This window comes from Notechis scutatus, chromosome 3, assembly GCF_049901735.1.
Source record: "Notechis scutatus isolate UNSWTSFEM ecotype Mainland chromosome 3, rNotScu1.2, whole genome shotgun sequence".
Taxonomy (NCBI): Eukaryota; Metazoa; Chordata; class Lepidosauria; order Squamata; family Elapidae; genus Notechis; species Notechis scutatus.
In genome coordinates, this window is record NC_142011.1 from 47313665 (window position 1) to 47332855 (window position 19191).

At 38.4% G+C, this 19191-nt stretch overlaps 1 protein-coding gene across 1 annotated transcript; it reads left to right on the top strand.

Annotated features, from left to right (window-relative positions):
- The first annotated feature begins 455 nt into the window (after positions 1-455).
- PPP1R15B (protein phosphatase 1 regulatory subunit 15B) lies at positions 456-13468 on the top strand. Its single transcript, XM_026676850.2, has 2 exons — positions 456-7656; positions 11316-13468. The coding sequence occupies exons 1-2, from the start codon at positions 6415-6417 to the stop codon at positions 11526-11528; spliced, it is 1455 nt and encodes a 484-aa protein (XP_026532635.1). The 5' UTR covers positions 456-6414; the 3' UTR covers positions 11529-13468.
- Positions 13469-19191: the final 5723 nt, after the last annotated feature.

Consider the following 19191-nt stretch of genomic DNA (forward strand, 5'->3'; position numbering starts at 1 on the left):
AAAAATAAGACATCCTAGATCTGAATGAATGAAATATTCTTATTAAATAGTTTGTTCATTACATAGTTGAATGTGCTGACAACAAAATCACACAAAAATTATCAATGGCAATCAACTTTAGCAACCCATGATGGTCTGGATTTGGAGTTACACTCAAAATTAAAGTGGAAAAAAACACTACAGGCTGATCCAACTTTGATGTAATGTCCTTAAAACAAGTCAAAATGAGCCTCAGTAGTGTGTGTGGCCTCCATGTGTCTGTATGACCTCCCAACAACACCTGGGCATGCTCCTGATGAGGTGGCGGATGGTCTCCTGAGGGATCTCCTCCCACACCTGGACTAAAGCATCCCCCAACTCCTGGACAGTCTGTGGTGCAATGTGGCATTGGTGGATGGAGCGAGACATGATGTCCCAGATGTGCTCAATTGGATTTAGGTCTGGGGAACGGGTGGGCCAGTCCATAGCATCAATGCCCTCGTCTTGCAGGAACTGCTGACACACTCTAGCCACATGAGGTCTAGCATTTTCTTGCATTAGGAGGAACCCAGGGCCAACCGCACCAGCATATGGTCTCACAAGGGGTCTGAGGATCTCATCTCAGTACCTAATGGCAGTCAGGCTACTTCTGGTGAACACATGGAGGGCTGTGTGGCCCCCTAAAGAAATGCCACCCCACACCATTACTGATCCACTGCCAAACCGGTCATGCTGGAGGATGTTGCAGGCAGAATGTTCTCCATGGTGTCTCCGGACCCTGTCACGTCTGTCACATGTGCTCAGTGTGAACCTGCTTTCATCTGTGAAGAGCACAGGGCGCCAGTGGCGAATTTGCCAATCTTGGTGTTCTCTGGCAAATGCCAAACGTCCTGCATGGTGTTGGGCTGTAAGCACAACCCCCACCTGTGGACGTTGGGCCCTCATACCACCCTCATGGAGTCTGTTTCTGACCGTTTGAGCAGCCACATGCATATATGTGGCCCGCTGGAGGTCATTTTGCAGGGCTATGACAGTGCTCCTCCTGTCCCTCCTTGCACAAAGGCGAAGGTAGCAGTCCTGATGCTGGGTTGTTGCCCTCCTACGGCCTCCTCCACGTCTCCTGATGTATTGGCCTGTCTCCTGGTAGCGCCTCCATGCTCTGGACACTATGCTGGCAGACACAGCAAACCTTCTTTCAACAGCTCGCATTGATGTGTCATCCTGGATGATCTGCACTACCTGAGCTACTTGTGTGGGTTGTAGACTCCTTCTCATGCTACCACTAGAGTGACAGCACTGCCAGCATTCAAAAGTGACCAAACCATCAGCCAATAAGCATAGGAACTGAGAAGTCTGTGGTCACCACCTGCAGAACCACTCCTTTATTGAGGATGTCTTGCTAACTGCCTATGCTTTCCACCTGTTGTCTATTCCATTTGCACAACAGCATGTGAAATTGATTGTCAATCAGTGTTGCTTTCTAAGTGGACAGTTTGATTTCACAGAAGTGTGAATGACTTGGAGTTACATTGTGTTGTTTAAGTGTTCTTTTTATTTTTTTGAGCAGTGTATATTAATGAAACAGTTGAATCATACCTTCTTATATTACTTTTTTTTTTCTGAAGAGATACCCAAGGGACATTGATAATACCTCACATTCAAACTCTTCCTCACATTATGATGAAAGCCATGTTCAACATTATCTGATCAAGATTCTGGAATACACAGGGGTAAGTTTGCAGTAGCAGCCTGAAAAAGAGACCAGCAAAACAGGTTTTCTAATCTCCCTGTGCTCTAAGATAGTTTAAGAATAGTTTGCAATAGGCTTTTATTATCAAATTGCCCCCAATTTAGTCATTTTACCCCTTCTTTCAATAAGACTAAATGATGTGTTTCACATTTTAATTCTGTTTTGTTGTTATTGTACTATTATTCTGATCAGTGACCATGATAAAGACCAACTGATATATGCTTCAGGAGGCAACTTGCCCATTCACAAAAAGATTGCTGCACATAATTAGTTAAATGTTGCCTGCCTCTGCCTCTTTTCTTTCCTGAAAGATATTGCCTGTTATCCCAAATTGAATTTTTCTCTTCCTGGACAGGTCGACATAAGAATACTGAGCTGCATGTGACTAGCAATTTACAGGTAGTCCTTGACTTACAACTCCAATTGAGCTCAAGATTTATGTAGCTAAGTGAGAAATTTGTTAAGTGAGTTTTGCTCCATTTTATCACTTTTCTTGCCAGAGTTGTTAAATGAATCACTGCAGTTCTTAAATTAGTAGCATGGTTGTTAAATGAATTTGGCTTCCCCGTTGACTTTGCTTGTCAGAAGGTTGCAAAAAGGGATTACATAACCGCAAGACACCACAATAGTCATAACTATGAAACAGTTGCCAATCACCTGAATTTTGATCACATGATCATGGGGATACTGCAAAGGTTGTAACTGAAAAACAGTCATAAGTCACTTAGAAGTGCCATTGTAACTTTGAATGGTCACTAAATGAACTGTTGTAAGTTGAGAACTATCTATATTTGCTAAATTTCTGGAAAAGTAGTTAATTCTGGAAGCTAGTATTTGCCTTCACAATATGCCAAAATCTATTTTTAATTCAAATTATTACTTTATAATGAACAAGGCAAGGAGTATGGCTTGCATAAAGAGATGTAATTCCAGCCACATGTTAGGGAAGCTGGAGTTAGAGTGACTGAAGATAGCTGTGAACCTGGTTCTCAGACTGATAAACCCATTTCTCAGACCCATTTCTCAAATTGTCAAAACATGCAGTCTGCTTCTCCTCTATAAAATAGACACACCACTTCTCCTTTCCGTAGACATATCTTAATCACTCTTATTAATCTGAATTCAGATTTGTTCTTGAAATGAACCCTTTGCAATGCATGCTATTATTAGAGACCGAACAACATTTAAAAGTACTCTGGGAAACATAATGTAACCAATTGCCTATTCCAGTTTTCTCAACCTTGGCAGCTTTAAGATGGGTAGACTTCAACTCCCAGAATTTCCCAGCCAGCGACCATGGCCTATTCTTGTATTGGAAAAGGATACTGTGCTTTTTAAAACTGTATACCAGTGGATATATTAATAACTGAAAACACAGCATCCCAACCACCAAAGTCAAACTTTTTTCCTCTTATGGAATTTAACTCAAAAGAACAAAAAGAACATTATTTCTTTTTAACAATCTGATTGTACCCTTTGGGGATCCTTCAGTAGTAGTAGAGTATCTTTAACAGTACAATTTATACAATGTTTACAATTTACAAGAAGAAAATTAAAAGCTTTTTGGTTTGCTTATATTGTAGAAATGTGGGATGATTTTTATGATTGACACAAGGCTCATCTAAAGCTTGACTGTGTTAATTACCTAGCAACATAATGACACCTATCGCATTGATTGCACGGCTATTGCACCAGTACTATAACCTAGGAAAATAAACAACAACAATGAATACTTCCAATGGCACTCTTGGCCATTATATAATTTTCCATGAGTTTGAGGTTCATACCAGGCTTCATGCATCATAACACCTGCACTCCAAAAATAAGTAGGGTTGAGATTTATCTGAGGTCATATTAAGTTTTTTAAGTGGTAAAATAGAGACATAGATCATTTTGTCCCTTAAACTACCTCCCAAATTCAAAGAATGGTGCAGAGTAGATGCTAATAGATCATTTTTTTGTCTCCCTATGCACTTGATTTAATTAATAGATTTCTGTTTGGGGAAAAGAGATTCAAAAATATGCTTGGAAGCTATTTTTTTCTTGTTTAAGGCAAGTGCTTAGTCTCTAAGAGAGAGAAAAAAGGTCAGTAGTGTTCTTGTTATTTGATATGTATATAATTTATCCACAATAATAGAAATGTATTTTCTTAAGAATACCCTGCAAATTCTGCAAGTTGGTGAATGAACATACTAATCAGAACATAAGGAAGATGTCTCTAATTATTGAGTGAATTTCCTAATTATCTAGTGAGGACTAAATCACAAGACAGCTCATAAAATTGAATAAAAGATTCCCTATTCTAGTCAGGCCTTTGATATGTCTTAAATTGTTGAACTGGTAATGTATACACCAGGTATCTGTGTATCAATGTCTCAATATATCATTCTTTGAAATGCTTAGACATATTCACATACCTTTAGTGAATAATGAAATTCAAAAGTGACTTGACAAAATGTATCAGCCTTGCATAAACGCAGCAAAGAATTTAATCCAACAAGAAAAATATGTGCATTCTTTGATAAGATAGCCTCCTGAGGAATGCCAAAATAGCCTCCTGAGGAATGGTCGATATAAACAAGTCACAGATCTAAAAAAAAAAAAATGAGTTTCACATCTATTACCGTAGTATCATTTTTGCTAAGATGGGAGATGTATTACAATTATCTCATTAGATTTTTAATCCATCAACTAAATTCTGAGATTAAAAAGCATGTAATTAGTTAGATATAGATAAACAGAGTTGGAAGAGACCTTGTAGGTCATCTTTTAGTCCAAGCCTCTGCCCAAGCAGGAGACCCTATACCATTTCTGACAAATGGCAGTCCAATCTCTTCTTGAAAATCTCAAATGATGCTCTCACAACTTCCGAAGGTAAACTGTTCCAGTGCTTGCCTAATCAGCACTATCATTTAACATGCCAAAAATATGTCAAAATGACAAATGGCTTATTCTTTAAATATTTCCTAAATCTTTGTTATGTGGGTCTTATGTAAATGTTCTGAATATTTTTGTAACCTTATGTTTAAGATTGTAACAAAATAATCTGGGCACATGCACCAAGCTTGAAAGTGGGAGAGCATGAATTCTAGTCCTGCCTTAGGCATGGAGCCAGTTGGCTGACCTTGGGCCCATCATTCCTCTCTGGCAATGGCAGATCACTCTTTTCTTAACAAGAAAACAAGTGCAGGGACTTGTCCAGGCAGTCACCAAGAGTCAACACTGACTGAAATATGCTAAAGAAAAAATTAAATATCGCTGGAATTTTTTTAAAATTAAAAGATGGTTCTCAGTAAAAAAAAAAAAAAGAGAGAGAGAGAGAGAGAGAGAGAAACATGCAAATATTCAGCTGCACACTATTTTTTAGTAGAAGCAGAATAGTGAATTCAAATAATTTTAGATCCAAAATCTCAATTCTTTACTATCCTTGAAACAAGGCTAGCTTATCTAGTGGTTCCACCAAGCTAAGCAACCTTTGAGCTCTTGCCTACTACTATCTTAATACTATTTGCTGAGCAACCTAACCTTTGCACCAATCTCTAAAAGGGAATATTTTCCCTACACTTTCTACTCTTTTTTCCATACAGGCTTCATAGGTTTGCACACTGTCAGATTATAAGGCAAGATTACAAATCATAATGGCTAGATCATGTTCTGATTTAGCAGGGTGTATGAACCAGGCCATCTCAAAATATAACATGGGTGGCATGTTTTGGCTGCCTGTGTTATCTCACCACAACAATGGTTTATTAGCCTGGTTTAGGGCTTGAGGTGCCCATGTGTTTCACCAGCAACTAGCAGCAAGAAATAAAACGCCATGTCTCAAGTTTAGAAATAGACTTGCAAATCCGGGTGAGAAGTAAAATGTGCAACAACATTTTGCAATGAAGTGCTCCAATTCTGAATGCTAGTCAGCTCTCCCGCCCTCCCCCATCTGAGTTAACAAATCCAATGTTCAGTTTTCCCGTAAAGGGTTCGTGTGGGTTTCTCCTTTCCTTCCCCAAACATCTCGGAGATGGTGTCATTGTAACTGAAGAAAAGAACAGAGATGTAGGATATCTCTTTCAATTGTTTCCGGCAAAGGTAGCAGTCAAATCATCTTGAGTCAAGTGAAACTATAAAGTTTACATTGACCCATATGCAGCCGAACTCCACTATAATTTGCTAATTGTACTACTTCTAATCGTTCTTTAAAAAAAAAAATACTACTGGCTGATGCAATCCCTGGGCAGTGGCAGCATCCCAGTTACCCCCGGTTCCCTCTCGACCGTAGGCGGGGCTGCGTTTGACTAATCGCAAACTGTCAAAGGATGTGTAGATTACCCGGATGGTGACTGAAGCCCCACCCGCCATTTCTGCTTATCTTCTGGAAACTCTGGACTGCATTTCTTTCCTCCTCGCTACGAAATAGGCGCCTGCGCGTTCGCTCCCTCCTGAAAAGGGTCTTCCGCCGCCTGCCTTAACTGCTCTTTCCCTTCTCCGACCGCCGCCATTTTATTCCTTTCACGGAACCTGTGCCGTGAAAAGCTGAAAAGGGTCGCCGCCATTCGCTGAAAAGATGGCATGGCCCAGCTCGGGGAAAGGCCTCTTCCTCCTTAGAAATCCCACAACTGTCACAGGCCGACAGAAGCGGCCGATTCACCTCGGGTGGAAGCGCTGAGGTAAGGAGCACCCCCCACCCACCCATGGAGCCCCTGAGAGAGGGAGAGCAGGCGGCCTCTCGCCTCAACGTTTGCCCGCCCACGTTGCCGGCCCCTCAGCCCGACGCCCCGTTTTCACTGCTGCGGCTCTTGGCACAGCTGCTTCAGCGCCTCCTGCCCGGTCCGATCAGTCCCCTCTTTTGGCTGCCTTCCGAGGTCCATGCCACGGCGCCGGAGACTTCGGTACCAATGTGGGAGACGCCCGGCCTGCCTCCGATTTTGGCCGTTCAGCACCAGCTGCGCGTGGTCTCTTCCTCCTACGTGCTGGGGGCCTCCGACAAGAACAACTCCCTGCCCGGACTTCTGCGAGCCAAGTTTCCCAAGATCTTGCAGCCGTCCCCGTGGCAGCCGCATAAAGCCGGAGTTCTCGACGAGCCAGACTCGGATTGCGGCTACCACAGCTTGGAAGTCGAGGAGCAGCTGCGAGAGGCCTGGGCCCCAAAGGAGCCTGGTGGGGAAGGCCAAGAAGAGCGGGATCCCACGAAGGCCTCGCAGTCTCTGGATAGGGACGACGCTGAGCGGGAAGCGGCTGCGGAAAGTAGCTCCGAGGTAGAACCCGACCTGCCGGTGGTGGCCAGACCGGCCTGTCCTAACAAGCTTATCGATTACATTCTGGGGGGCGCTTGCAGCGGGGAAGAGAGCGAGGGGGAGGACAACGATGAAGACGAGGAGGAGGAGGATTGGTACGAGGAAGGGGAGGAGGAAGACGATGATGATGGCTTTGACAGTGAAGGGTCCCTTTCAGAGTCGGAAATAAGCCAAGATGGAGAAAGCAATGATCTGTGGAACTCTTTCTGTAGCCCCGATCCATACGACCCGTGGAACTTCACAGCAGCTATGCAGACAGCTGAGAATGTGAGAGAGGAAGGGTCTACAAGAGAGTCAAATGAAAGCGAAGTGGTCGAGGAGGAATCTTCCTCCTGGAGTGAAAGTTCTTGTGAGGAAGATGAATGGGAGTCTGGTAGCCTAGATGAATCTGAAAAATTGAAATTGTGGAATTCTTTCATTAACTTGGACGATCCTTATAACCCTTTCCATTTCAAGGCACAATTTCAGACTGCAGGAAAGAAAGGGAGAAGTGACTTGAAAGGATCCACAGGTTTAAGCCTTAGCCCCTCTCAAGGTAGTATCTTATTTAGCTGTCAGCTTCACCTATTTGATAGTGGAGGCACTGAAAATGCAAGGTATGGCATCCTCTCTAGGGAAAAGTGTAAGAAGAAGAAAAAGGTATGATTGTTTTTTATTTGTATATTGCTAATGGTGGGAGAGATTATTTCAATAGTGAATTCATATGCATTCTGGAATATGCAAAAAATTGGGATAACCTTTGCAAAAGATATGATTTAATTAGTGGATCAATTTTTTAATGAAAGTTAAATCTTGAACTTGTAGTTTGCATTATCCCAGTAAATTGCTTCATTGTTTTTTGGATTATAAAGCCTTTTTTTTTTTTTTTTCAAATTGAGAGATTTGGCCTCAAGGATCCAGGATGTAATAGCAAAAGTTCTGCTTGCTAATGCAACAAAATGAAGTATTTAAAAATTTCAAGTATTTGCAGATCTTCCTTAAAGAAAAATCAGACTCTCCTTTTCATATGCTCTCAATTACTTTATTTTGTTTTCATTAAAATGGGACATTTAATGCAAAAAAGACCAGGCTCTTAGATTTAAATGTAACTAATGGGGACTTTTCTCATGCATCTGGCATACTATGTACAACTTTTTCTAGAACAAAATCACAATTCAGCCACTTTGCTTTTTCTGAGGCCATGTTAAAACATCTCTTCCCCCTTTCCTCCAGCTGCTGTGGTACCATCTAGTGCAAGTTGTGTGGTTTTTTTACAGCTGCCTGCTCTTGGCAACTTGTCACTCCATTTGGTAAAGCAGTGATCAGATAATACAGTGCTTGAAGTAGTTCTATGTGATTGAACACATGAAATTACCTAGGATGACTTTCAAATTTTTCAAAAGAGCACTGAATTATATTTAGTCATACTTGAAATAGAATATTCTGCAAAAGTCATTGTGGTAAATTGTTCTTGGATTGAAAAATTGGAATTAAATAGTGTTTTTTTAATCTGATATATAATTTTAGTCTTGAAAATTAATGTTCATTGCAGTGTTTCTTTTTATGAAGAAAAATAACAGCATATGTAACACTTAGGATTTCAATATAAGGGATCTACTTTTTATTAAGACAATTATATTCTCTTAAACCTCAAGAAGTACAAATCTCACCTCCAATTTTGTGACCTAAAGTAGCCTTAGAGATGGTGATTGGTCAAAGAGGATCCAGTGAGCTTTATGTCAGATTTAAATATATTTTTATATACAGACACATTAATTGGACATGCTTACTTGTAGACATTCTGGTGTCTGCCACATATTTTGAACTATGACTACTATATGCTCTAGCTGGTGTTACAGCTGTTGGGAATTTCCTGAATTATCAAAAACATGGTGTTCTTGCTTTAACCACTAGTTTGCACTAGCTTTTATAAAGCAGTATAGTGAATTACTGTAAGGAAAATGAAGTTAATTATTTACTGCTCCTAATTTAAATATATATGACCCATTTATGATGTACTACTACTAGAAGTCTTTGTTCCCCTTGGTTGATAAACTAACTTTATGAATGTTTTATCCTATTCTAATGATAACTTAGCATTTTTGTCATTTTAGTTTTGCCTTCTGGTTAAATAATACAGCTTGCATCTAATTTATATTGTCTAGAACTAGAGGGATTAAAGATGTCATAAAATAACATGTTTTCAGAAATTCCTAAAGATATTTTAGATTATCCTTCCCTGTAAATCATTCAGTGACTACTTTCAAAACAAATTTCGAGTCCCTTGTGTATCTTTCTAGTGACACAGAAAATTAACGAAGATCTGTATGCAATATATAGTATAATATTACATGACCTGGTAATGGTACCCTAGAGAGAATTGTACAATGATGTAAAAGGCAAGAAAGGATAAGGCACAGAGGGAGAAGCTGATGTAACTTATCATTTTGTATGAAGGTACTAGCTTAGAGTGGAATGATTTTATGCATAACCCTAGTGCTACATTAAAAATGCCAAGTAATAAAGGACAATTTGTTTTATTAGGACCACTTAAATAGGTGTAAGCTTTTGATGTGATTATAAAAGAAGCAAGTGAGAAAGATTGTTAAGCAAGATATTCTAGTTTGCAGCTTATTACCATAAATTGTGTTCTGTTAATGAGGAAAGGGAGGGGAATTATAATTCTTTATTAGGTTTTTACTGTTTTGATGGTCCAGTACTTTAATATACTGTACTTTGTCCTGATTCCTTAATTGGCTAAATTGTATTAAACTTTAATTGCTATAAACTGAGGGTTCTTTTTAAAACAAATGCCATATATAACTCTAGTGCTTGTATAAATCATTTGAGCTTAACATGGTCAGGTCAAGTCAAAAGCGAATTTAGGATCAATAGCAATATAGGCCACAGCAGAACACAGCCTACTTCTGGCAAGATAGAACAATGTGGGGTAGAAAATAGCATCACCCAATGGATTCAGAATTGGCTGATAAATTGCACTCTACATGTAGCCCTGAAATGGAATTACATCTACATGTAGAGAAGCATGCAGTGGAATACCTCAGAGTTCTGTCTCTGTGCTCTTAAACATCTTCATAAACGATTTAGATGAGGGGGTTAAAGGGGAGCTCATCAAATTTGCAAATGACACCAGGCTGGAGGGAATTGCTATTGCTTTGAAAGATAGACTCAAGGTTCAAAGGATCTTGACAGACAAGAAAAATGGGCCTATCCAACAAGATGCAGTTCAGTGGTAAAAAAGTATGGTCCTGCACTTAGGCAGAAAAAGAATAAATACAGTATAGAATAGACAGTACCTGGTTCAATAGCAGTAACTACTAGAGGGATCTTGGTCCTAAAAGACCACCACTTAAGTTTGAGCCAGCAGTGTGCTACAGCTGCCCAAAAAGCCAATGTAGTTCTAGGATGCATCAACATCAAGGGGTAGCATCAAGATCATGAGAATAGTGCCACTTTATACCACACTAGTGTGGACTTGGAATACTGCATCGAGTTCTGATCACCAAGATACAAAAAAAGATGCTGGGACCTTAGAAGGAGGGTCCAGAGAAGAGCAACAAAGAGGTCTGGAAACTTAAACCATAAGATGAACAGTTGCAGTAACTATATTTAGGCTAGCAAAGAGAAGGTGACAGGATACCTGTCTTCCAGTACTTGAGGGACAATCACAGAAATGAGGGAGTTGACATATTCTCCTGAGGACAGGACAAGAAGCAACATGTGGGAACTTGTTAAAGAGAGAGCCTATATGGAACTAAGAAATTTCCCAACAGTGAGAGTAATTAAGCAATAGAACAGCCTGCCTCCCAGAGTTGTGAGTACTCCATGGCTGGAGGTTTTCAAGAATATTAATATCAATAATAGACATTCATTTGTCCAGGATGAAATAAGGATCTCCTGCCTTGGGTAGGGAGTTGAACTAAAAGACCTCCGGGTGCCTTCCAGCCCTATGATTCATATTTGAGAAAAATTCATAGCACATCAGAGTTTACATCCAAACACAGCCGATTTCCTTTATGTGAAAAGTTTCCATGCAGCAGATAACTTTAATAAACAACGTAGCAAGAAAGCAGTAACAGATTATTTATGTAAATATTACATTGTAACACAGCGTAATCACCAAAGTATATATTTTGCACAAGAATCTCTTCCACAATGGCATAGTAGAGTTAAAAATATATTTTCTTTTCCCAAATGATGAATGATAGGTTTATCTTTTTTGTTTTAATATCAAATATATTATAAAACAGCATCACATAAATGTCTGCTAATTTGATATAACTTTATACTTTACATAGGTGACTTTTCTTGAAGAAGTTACTGAGTATTATGTAAGCATTGAGGAAGATCGCAAGGGACCTTGGGAAGAGCTTGCACGTGATGGATGCCGTTTCCATAAACGAATTCAAGAGACTGAAGATGCTATTGGATATTGCTTAACAGTAGAGCACAGGCAGCGAATCCGTAATAGATTGCAGGAAATGTGTTATGAAAGACCTGATATATTTTAAACCCTTATTATCCAGGGTAATATTTTTAATGATATAAGCATCTTTTAAAAATGGCAGCTGCCTCTAATAGTATAAAACACAGAATTGGAGTAATTGTAAAACTTTCTCAATTCTTTGCCAACAAATATGGTATAAAAGCTGGATGCAGTGTTGAAACAAGTCTTTTGAACATCCAGTGTGTGCATAAGTGGTCCTTTCTAATCATAGTTTATTTTTTGCAAAAGCCAATCCAGACATGCCTGCTTGTGCATTTGTGTGTGTGTCCTGTCTCATTCACATATATGTAAGGAAAGAAATGTGTCAAATTTTGCACTTTTGAAAAGGGAAAAATATTTTCAAGTGTATTTATTGGGTTTGGAACCTAACAATGCAGTTCTGATTTAAAGTTTGTAAATTGCACCTTGTACTTATATTTGTACATACCAGAAAATTGTAATAATCTTATATTTCCTATAATTGAAATGAGTTTAATAATACTGTCTACTTCTCATTGGTCTTTTTCTTACATATTTGATTTTAACAAAACTCCTTTGCATAAAAGTACGTTACATTTTTAGAGATTATTATTTGGTTGGAATAGAATGCTGTATATTTTACAATAAAATTGCAAACAGTATTGGACTGCTAATGATAGCCACCAATTAAGGTAGTTTGTAACACATTCTTCCTCATTTTTGGCATACCAGTCTAATGGATATAGCTGCTGTGCATAGATCATCAAAGTTCTGCAGCAGTTTTCTTTATTTCAGAAAGAATCTACTCTCAATAAACACTGTAGTAAGGAAAATACAAAATACACTGATTTGACTGCAGTCTGCTCTAGAAATTTCCAGCTTATAGGAAAAAATAACATTCAATATTTGTAATGCTGATTGGTTACAAAGCTTACCAAAATAATCAGTATAGTCTTATAGCAGTTTAATCATTTCTAAGGATAGTTCTAGAAATATTTTAATGCAGTAATTATTCTTATCATTATTTAGTCAGGATACATGCTTTGATTATTGTATGCTTTCCAAATAGCTGTTATAAATCCAGTATTCAGAATTATTGGGAAAAATACATTGGTTTAAGTTATTGATTAGTTTTAGGTGTACTTTTCTAGAAGGAAGAAAGGCATGCCAGTAATATCCATTGCTGCAATATGTACTTAACACAAATCATAAGAAATGGCTTTACTTTTTTCTATCTTATGCTTTACTGACCTCATGTTTATACAATTGTTACGACAAGCATTCTGTGGTTTAGTCCAGGTAAATTCTAATAGAATAAATAGCCCTTTAAAAAAACATTTTTGATATACAACACAAAAGTATGTTTTGATATGTAACAGTCTAGATGATTTATATGTAGAATACTTGATGTATATCTGAAAAAGATTCCCGTGAAGGACTGCTATTAAATTTCATTGTGCTATCTGAGGCATTTCCAATTTAGTTGCACACTTGAGTATTTGGAACTTAGTTTCTGTATAAACGCATATCAGATAAAGCCACAGAGGATAGAAACATTTTCTATCTTGATACTGTTTTAAGTATTGTCTTTTATTGGTCAGTTATTGACTACTGGAAGGAATGATTGATGTTTCTCAGTGTGAAGCTATTTAAAATGAGTGCAGATTCTTGAAATAAAAATTCATGGCTTTTTGTCTCTCTGTAGAATAATTTAAATGGTGCTATAATGAAGGATGTCTTTATAAATTTATTTGTAACAAGACATGAAAAACTAATTCTAAAACTTTAAATCAAAACTGTAATCAGAATTTTATTTTTATATCATTTTAGAAAGGTGAACAAGAGACAGAAAACTTTTTGTTTATACAGTCCTAACTCTTAAAAATATTTGATTGTATCATTGTGTTTTATATTTAATATATATATTTCTGTATATAATAAAACACTTTAAAACTAATCTATAGATTGTAATAAACTTTAAAATGTTCGGAAACTTGTGCAGCTATACTGGGGTGTAGCTCTTAAAATAGGGTATTCTTTGGGAGCATGGAAATGCTTTTATAATTTGACTTTATTAAATACTTGGAATTGCTAAGTTAAGTACGCAAGGATGATACCAAATCAGATGTTATATGGAATTTGTTTTATTCAAGGTTGTCTTAAAAGGGTGCTAGAATGAATTTCTTGTCCTTTTGGATCTATTCCTGGTGTATGCTCATAAACTGACAAGAGTTTACAATGGCAGGAGAAATATAAGTTCAAAATATTTAGAATTAAAAACATTGACAATAATGATACACTTGACTCAGTTCATAAATTGGATCCCCTTGGGAATCCTCCAAAAGCTTTCTGACAGTACTCTGCTGTTTTGATGTATCAAAATTGTTACAGTAAATTTAAATGACATTTAAATGATGACACTGCCATATTAATGTGTTTATGTAGTATTTTCCTTGTTATGCTCTGCAGTCTCAATATAATTATCTTTCCATAATAATTGCCCAGATGTACAACTCATTTAACAATAGCAAAAAAAAAAGGATCAGAATTGACAGTACAAGATATTCACAAAATAGGCAGGTACAAATGAAATTAAATCAATTTTGCTCAGTTATTTTTCTCCAATCTTGAATTTGATCCATGGGATTTAATATGCATTTTTTGTTAATCTGTATCAACACTTAATTTAAAACTTATGGGATGAAATATCAAAGACAATGCTAAGGGAATTGCAGGACAAAAATAAACCTTGAAAAAAGTTTTAAGAAATCCCCCTTGACCACTCAGAAGAATATGACCCCAAACAGCAGGAAAGCTTCCTTGACTCATCAGGAAACTGGGCAAAGGGGGTAAATTTTATAGCCATTTTCCCCACCCCTTTGGAATCCTCCATTCTGGGATAATTAGCAATGGGAAATTAATGGCTGTATTTACATTCATTGGAGAGGAAGGGATTACAGATGAGTAAGCAAGCACATTGGGAATACACATTGAAAGGAATATCTTGGTGCCTGCCATTTGCTTAGGGGGCTGGGGGCTGCAAGGCAGGAGCACAAGGAAGTTATTAGGACAAAAGTGATTAAGGTTTTGCCAATTTCACATGGCAGCACAAACCAGCCCAGAGTATTCTTGGGGGAGAAGAGCAATCTGGGGAGAGATAGCTTGTTTAACAGATAATCAGAGTTGGAAGAGATCTTATAGGTCATCTAATCCAACCCCCCCCCCGCCGCCCAAGCGGGAGACCCTACACCATTTCTGACAGATGGCAGTCCAATCTCTTCTTGAAAGTCTCAAGTGATGGTGCTCCCACAACTTCTGAGGGCAAGCTGTTCCATTGGTTGTTCTCACTGTCAGAAAGTTTCTCCTTATTTCCAGGTTAAATCTCTCCTTGTTCAGTTTAAACAATCTTTATGCTTTGTGAGGGGAAAAATTCTTCCAGGAGGGAGAAGGAAAATGGGTCAAACAGTCGAACTTGGGGCTTACAAATTTCTCCGTCTTAATGTATACCTGCAATCCTATGAATTATGAACTTTGAAAAAAATGCAATTGTCAGTGGTTTATTTAAGAATCAAGTACAAATGAAATGCATTACGTTGTATATCTAATTTTTCCAGTCTAATTTAGAAATAATTTGGTTCCTTCTACATTAGTCAAAAGGAATTTCTAGTCTACAAAATCAGTAGAAATATACATGATTATGTTCAATTATAGACAACATTACAGGTTGTTTTCAAAAGAGAAATAAGCTCTAATGTTTCTTGTAGCAAACGTTTGGCTTGAATATGTGATACAAAAGTGTCAGTACAGTAATGTACTGTAAAACATAATAAACATAATAAGCCCAGTAAAACATAGTAGCAGTTTCAGAGGACTTTATCCTTTCTATATCAGCCATAATCATAGGGTAAGAACCTGGAAGAAAAACTGCAGTTTTAACATTTGTTCTGGATTCAGCAACAAATTTCTTACTTGATGCTGTTGTGCAAATGCAAAATACACATGTTTCTAATAACTGATCAAACACTATACTTGTGCTATCCTATCTTTCATTTCGGGTTTGAAATGAGGGATCCTTGATGCTCTCTGAGCATTGATGATGTTACCTAGTTTGGGTAATGAAACAACTGCAAGAAAAGAAGCTCAGAGAGCATCAAGGACCCCCCCCCCATACCACTGTTTTATCATCTGGTCCGCCCCCCAAATAATACAACATAGCAAAACATTTTCAGATAATGTTTCAGTTTAATACAGTTTAATACAGTTAAATTACTTCCAGAGGCTTGAACATCCCTATTTTTCACATGGGTCTTTTACATTTTGTTAATGTACAGTTGGCTTTCTAATTGCAAAAAGTTCAATCCTTAGGGTAAAATTAGAATCTTGCTTTTTCTGTGGGAGATAAGAGGAATATGGAAGAAACAAGGGGGGGGGAGGGTAAGCCACATCCCAACAGGAATGCAAATTCTGAATGAGTGTGATTTAGGGAAAATTTAATTAAAGCTGTTTAAATGTACAATAAAGTGATTGTGTAAGGTTAACAGCAATAATATGGGAAAGTAGATCACTCCTCTGAATGCTGGGTGTTCATCTGCCAATTCAATTTGCATTCCCTTCTAAATAAATGCATTACTATATTTCTGACATTTCTGAATGAAACTAATATTTTTTTAGTTCAACTGATTATAAAATCAAAATGGTACAAAAATTGCAGAAAGTGTGCACAACCAATAAGGTTTGCTTTTTTAAAAAATGAGTTTGGTAACACTTCAGTTTTAGATTCCAAGAATAATGTTTAAGAATGGCAAATATTTGTGCATGAGAGAAAAAGATCAGTATAACCCGACAAAAAATTTTCTGAGAGGTTGTTGCCTTCCAGGGAAGGATTGGATGTTGCTGGCCTCCAAGTCCAACAACAGCTGAAAAGCCATAAATTCAGCAGTACTGTCATATTTTGAAATGTTGTGTTATCAACAGCTTTAGCAACTTTGGTACTTTGCAGTGAAGGGGAAGATAGCTAGTGGTTGGGATTCTCCCTCAGCCCCAATACTCCAGACAAGGTGAGTAAAAGAGCAAGCGAATTTAACCATTCTGTCCATCTTTCTACAAGAACTGACCTGATCCTTCATCAAAGAATGACACTGCAATTGATGCCTTTTGATAATGGGCAGGAATGTGTTAGAATCTTAATAGTTTCTATTTTTGATTTATCATTTCATGGAAACACCATAAGCCTGCATTGATTTCTTTTTAAAAAATCTAAAAAATTAACCCTGCATTCTAGAGTGGTACTGTCAACCCTGAAGCTGACCTGAATTTTGAAGCTTCATTGTTGCCACACAGGAGCTGAGGGATAGGGAGGGCAATAGCCAAAACAATACTTTCTCCTGGGAACTAGACATTCTCACACCTGGTGAGGGGGGGGAGAGGAAGAGGAGTAACATTACCAGACAACTGGATGGTACCTTGATTGGACCATATGACATTGTTTGGGGAAGGGGAAAAACTTTTAATTAGGTGAAAACAGCAGGAACCTTCAGAGTTGGTTTTCACCAGAACTGTGCCAATATGATAAGCCAATAAAAATATTCTTTAAGGAATCTACCTGCCTCAGAGCTTTGTTTGCTATGGGTGTATTACTTGGAACCCTGACAGGTATTGCTAAATTAGCTGTGCTGATTACTAGTATATTTTTGAGAGTAATTCCAGGTCCTGTTCACTATGGTTTTGGACCTTAGTTCGTAGGGGCCTGCCTTTTCCCAATACTTTCTGCCTGGTTTACCTAGACAACTAGGGAGTGTATGCTAAGTGTTCCCAACTACCAAGGATGCAGTGTGAAAAGGACAATGGCAGTCATTTTCTCTGTTGCTTCCTCATTGCAGTGGAATAGTTCCACCCTTATGGGCTTCCAGAAGCGGGTGAAAACAAGGCTCTTCTAGGCATTAATTGCATTGTGGCTTTACACTATTTTTATTGTGTAAAGTTGATATGCTGCCTAGAATTTGGTTTCTGGCTGTCAAATTTCATAAGTAATAAACATGTAAATGCAGGATATATCATTAAGGTACTCAAAATGTTTTTACCCTTTACTAACCTGAGTCCAAAAACATGCTTCCAAATGCTTAAAATTTCCAAGCTCTCCCGGAAGCTAAAATTTGTCAGTTATAGTTTAAGATGTCCTTAACTTGGTGGTTTATCTCAGTGATCCCCAACTTTCGCCGGAGCACACTGCGCCACCGACCAGCACGGCGGCGCCCCTCTTTTGATGAAAAGGCTTCGGTGACCTCCCGGAGCCACGCCGCCACTCGAGGCTTTTCCGGGTGAAGGCTTCGGAACCCGAACCCCGCCCTCTTTTGACGTGCCCGTGAGCTCACCGGAAAGCCCCCGTCCCCTTTCATAAAGGCGCGCCCCCTGCCCAGTAGGACTTCCGGACCGACCACCCGGACGGGGGACTGGTTTATCTGTTTCATCAGGGAATATCCCAAAAGTGCTTTTCCAAAAGCAACTGGACTTTCTTTGTTTTTTCTTGAAGACATTTCGCTTCTCATTCAAAAAGCTTCTTCAGTTCTGAGAGAATGGTGGAGAATGGAAGGACATTCTCCATTCTCATTGTGCGAAATAAAGGCCACCCTTCCAAATGGCTGTATCGCAGACATTCGGGGGAAGTTACAGACCAGTCTAGCCAGGGTGGGACCAGCTTCCAGATATTTCTCACTTAATTTTCTTCTTGCTGTATCTTCTGCGTGCCCAATACTTTTTCCACTATTAAAAAGTTATTTTTCTCTATGTAAACTAGATTACCTGAAAGTATAGCAATTTTATTTAGCAATCAGTTACTTGGCATTTAAAATAAAGCTCAACACTATCATTGCAGTTTTTACATTTTATTAGCAGTACTCTATTTAATGAAGCATCCTTCATTTAATGTTGTTCTGTTTATGGTACTTCATTTCCTGCTTAATTAATGAATTCAGCTAGTAATCAAATTATTTCCACAACAATGTCTGGAGCAGTTGATAATGCTTCAGCTTTGACCTTGTTATTAGGTTCAAATTAAAACCCAATTCTTCATCTCATTCTGCATCTCATGTATCTCATTGGACATAACTTCAATAGGCAATAGTTGTTCAATTAAAATGGAATATCTGAGGATTTTGGGGGGGGATTCTTAATTAAAGGGAACTGAAATCTGGCTTGCTCATCTTTGCTTTGTAGGACACAGACTGCTTTTGCTGAATTAAATATGACAAGCTTTCTTTTGACCCTTTTCCCTTCACCAAGGATCATGAAAAGCTATAATTGATGACGAACAAGCCTTTATGACCCTCTGCGTAGAGGAATAAGCCTTAAACCCCACCTTTCCTAGTGAATAAGCTGTAATTAAGGACTAGAGTGAGCATGAAAGTAAAATACCTCCTTTCCTCAAGGTGAGAAATGTAGACACCGGGATGCAGTTAATAAGGAGAAAGAAATCCAGACAAAACTGCCTGCCTTCTCCCCCAGTTAAGTTATGGCAATTAGACTGAATGGTAGGCAGCAGAGGAAGTAAATTGGAGTCTCCTGCAGATTTTTTTCTTTTCTTTAGCAGCCGGAAGGGATTCTGTCTGCCAGCTTTTAAATGAAAGATCAGCCACTAGGCCTCAAAAGGGTTAATCAGGTGCTGTGGATTTTTTTTTTCTCTTCCTCCTGGGCTATTTGCAGTGGAACAGTTT

Coding starts and splice junctions, on each gene's coding strand:
- PPP1R15B (XM_026676850.2), top strand. CDS start 6,415: ATGGAGCCCCTGAGAGAGGGAGAGCAGGCGGCCTCTCGCCTCAACGTT. Junction 7,657..11,315: donor AGTGTAAGAAGAAGAAAAAG/GTATGATTGTTT, acceptor TACTTTACATAG/GTGACTTTTCTTGAAGAAGT.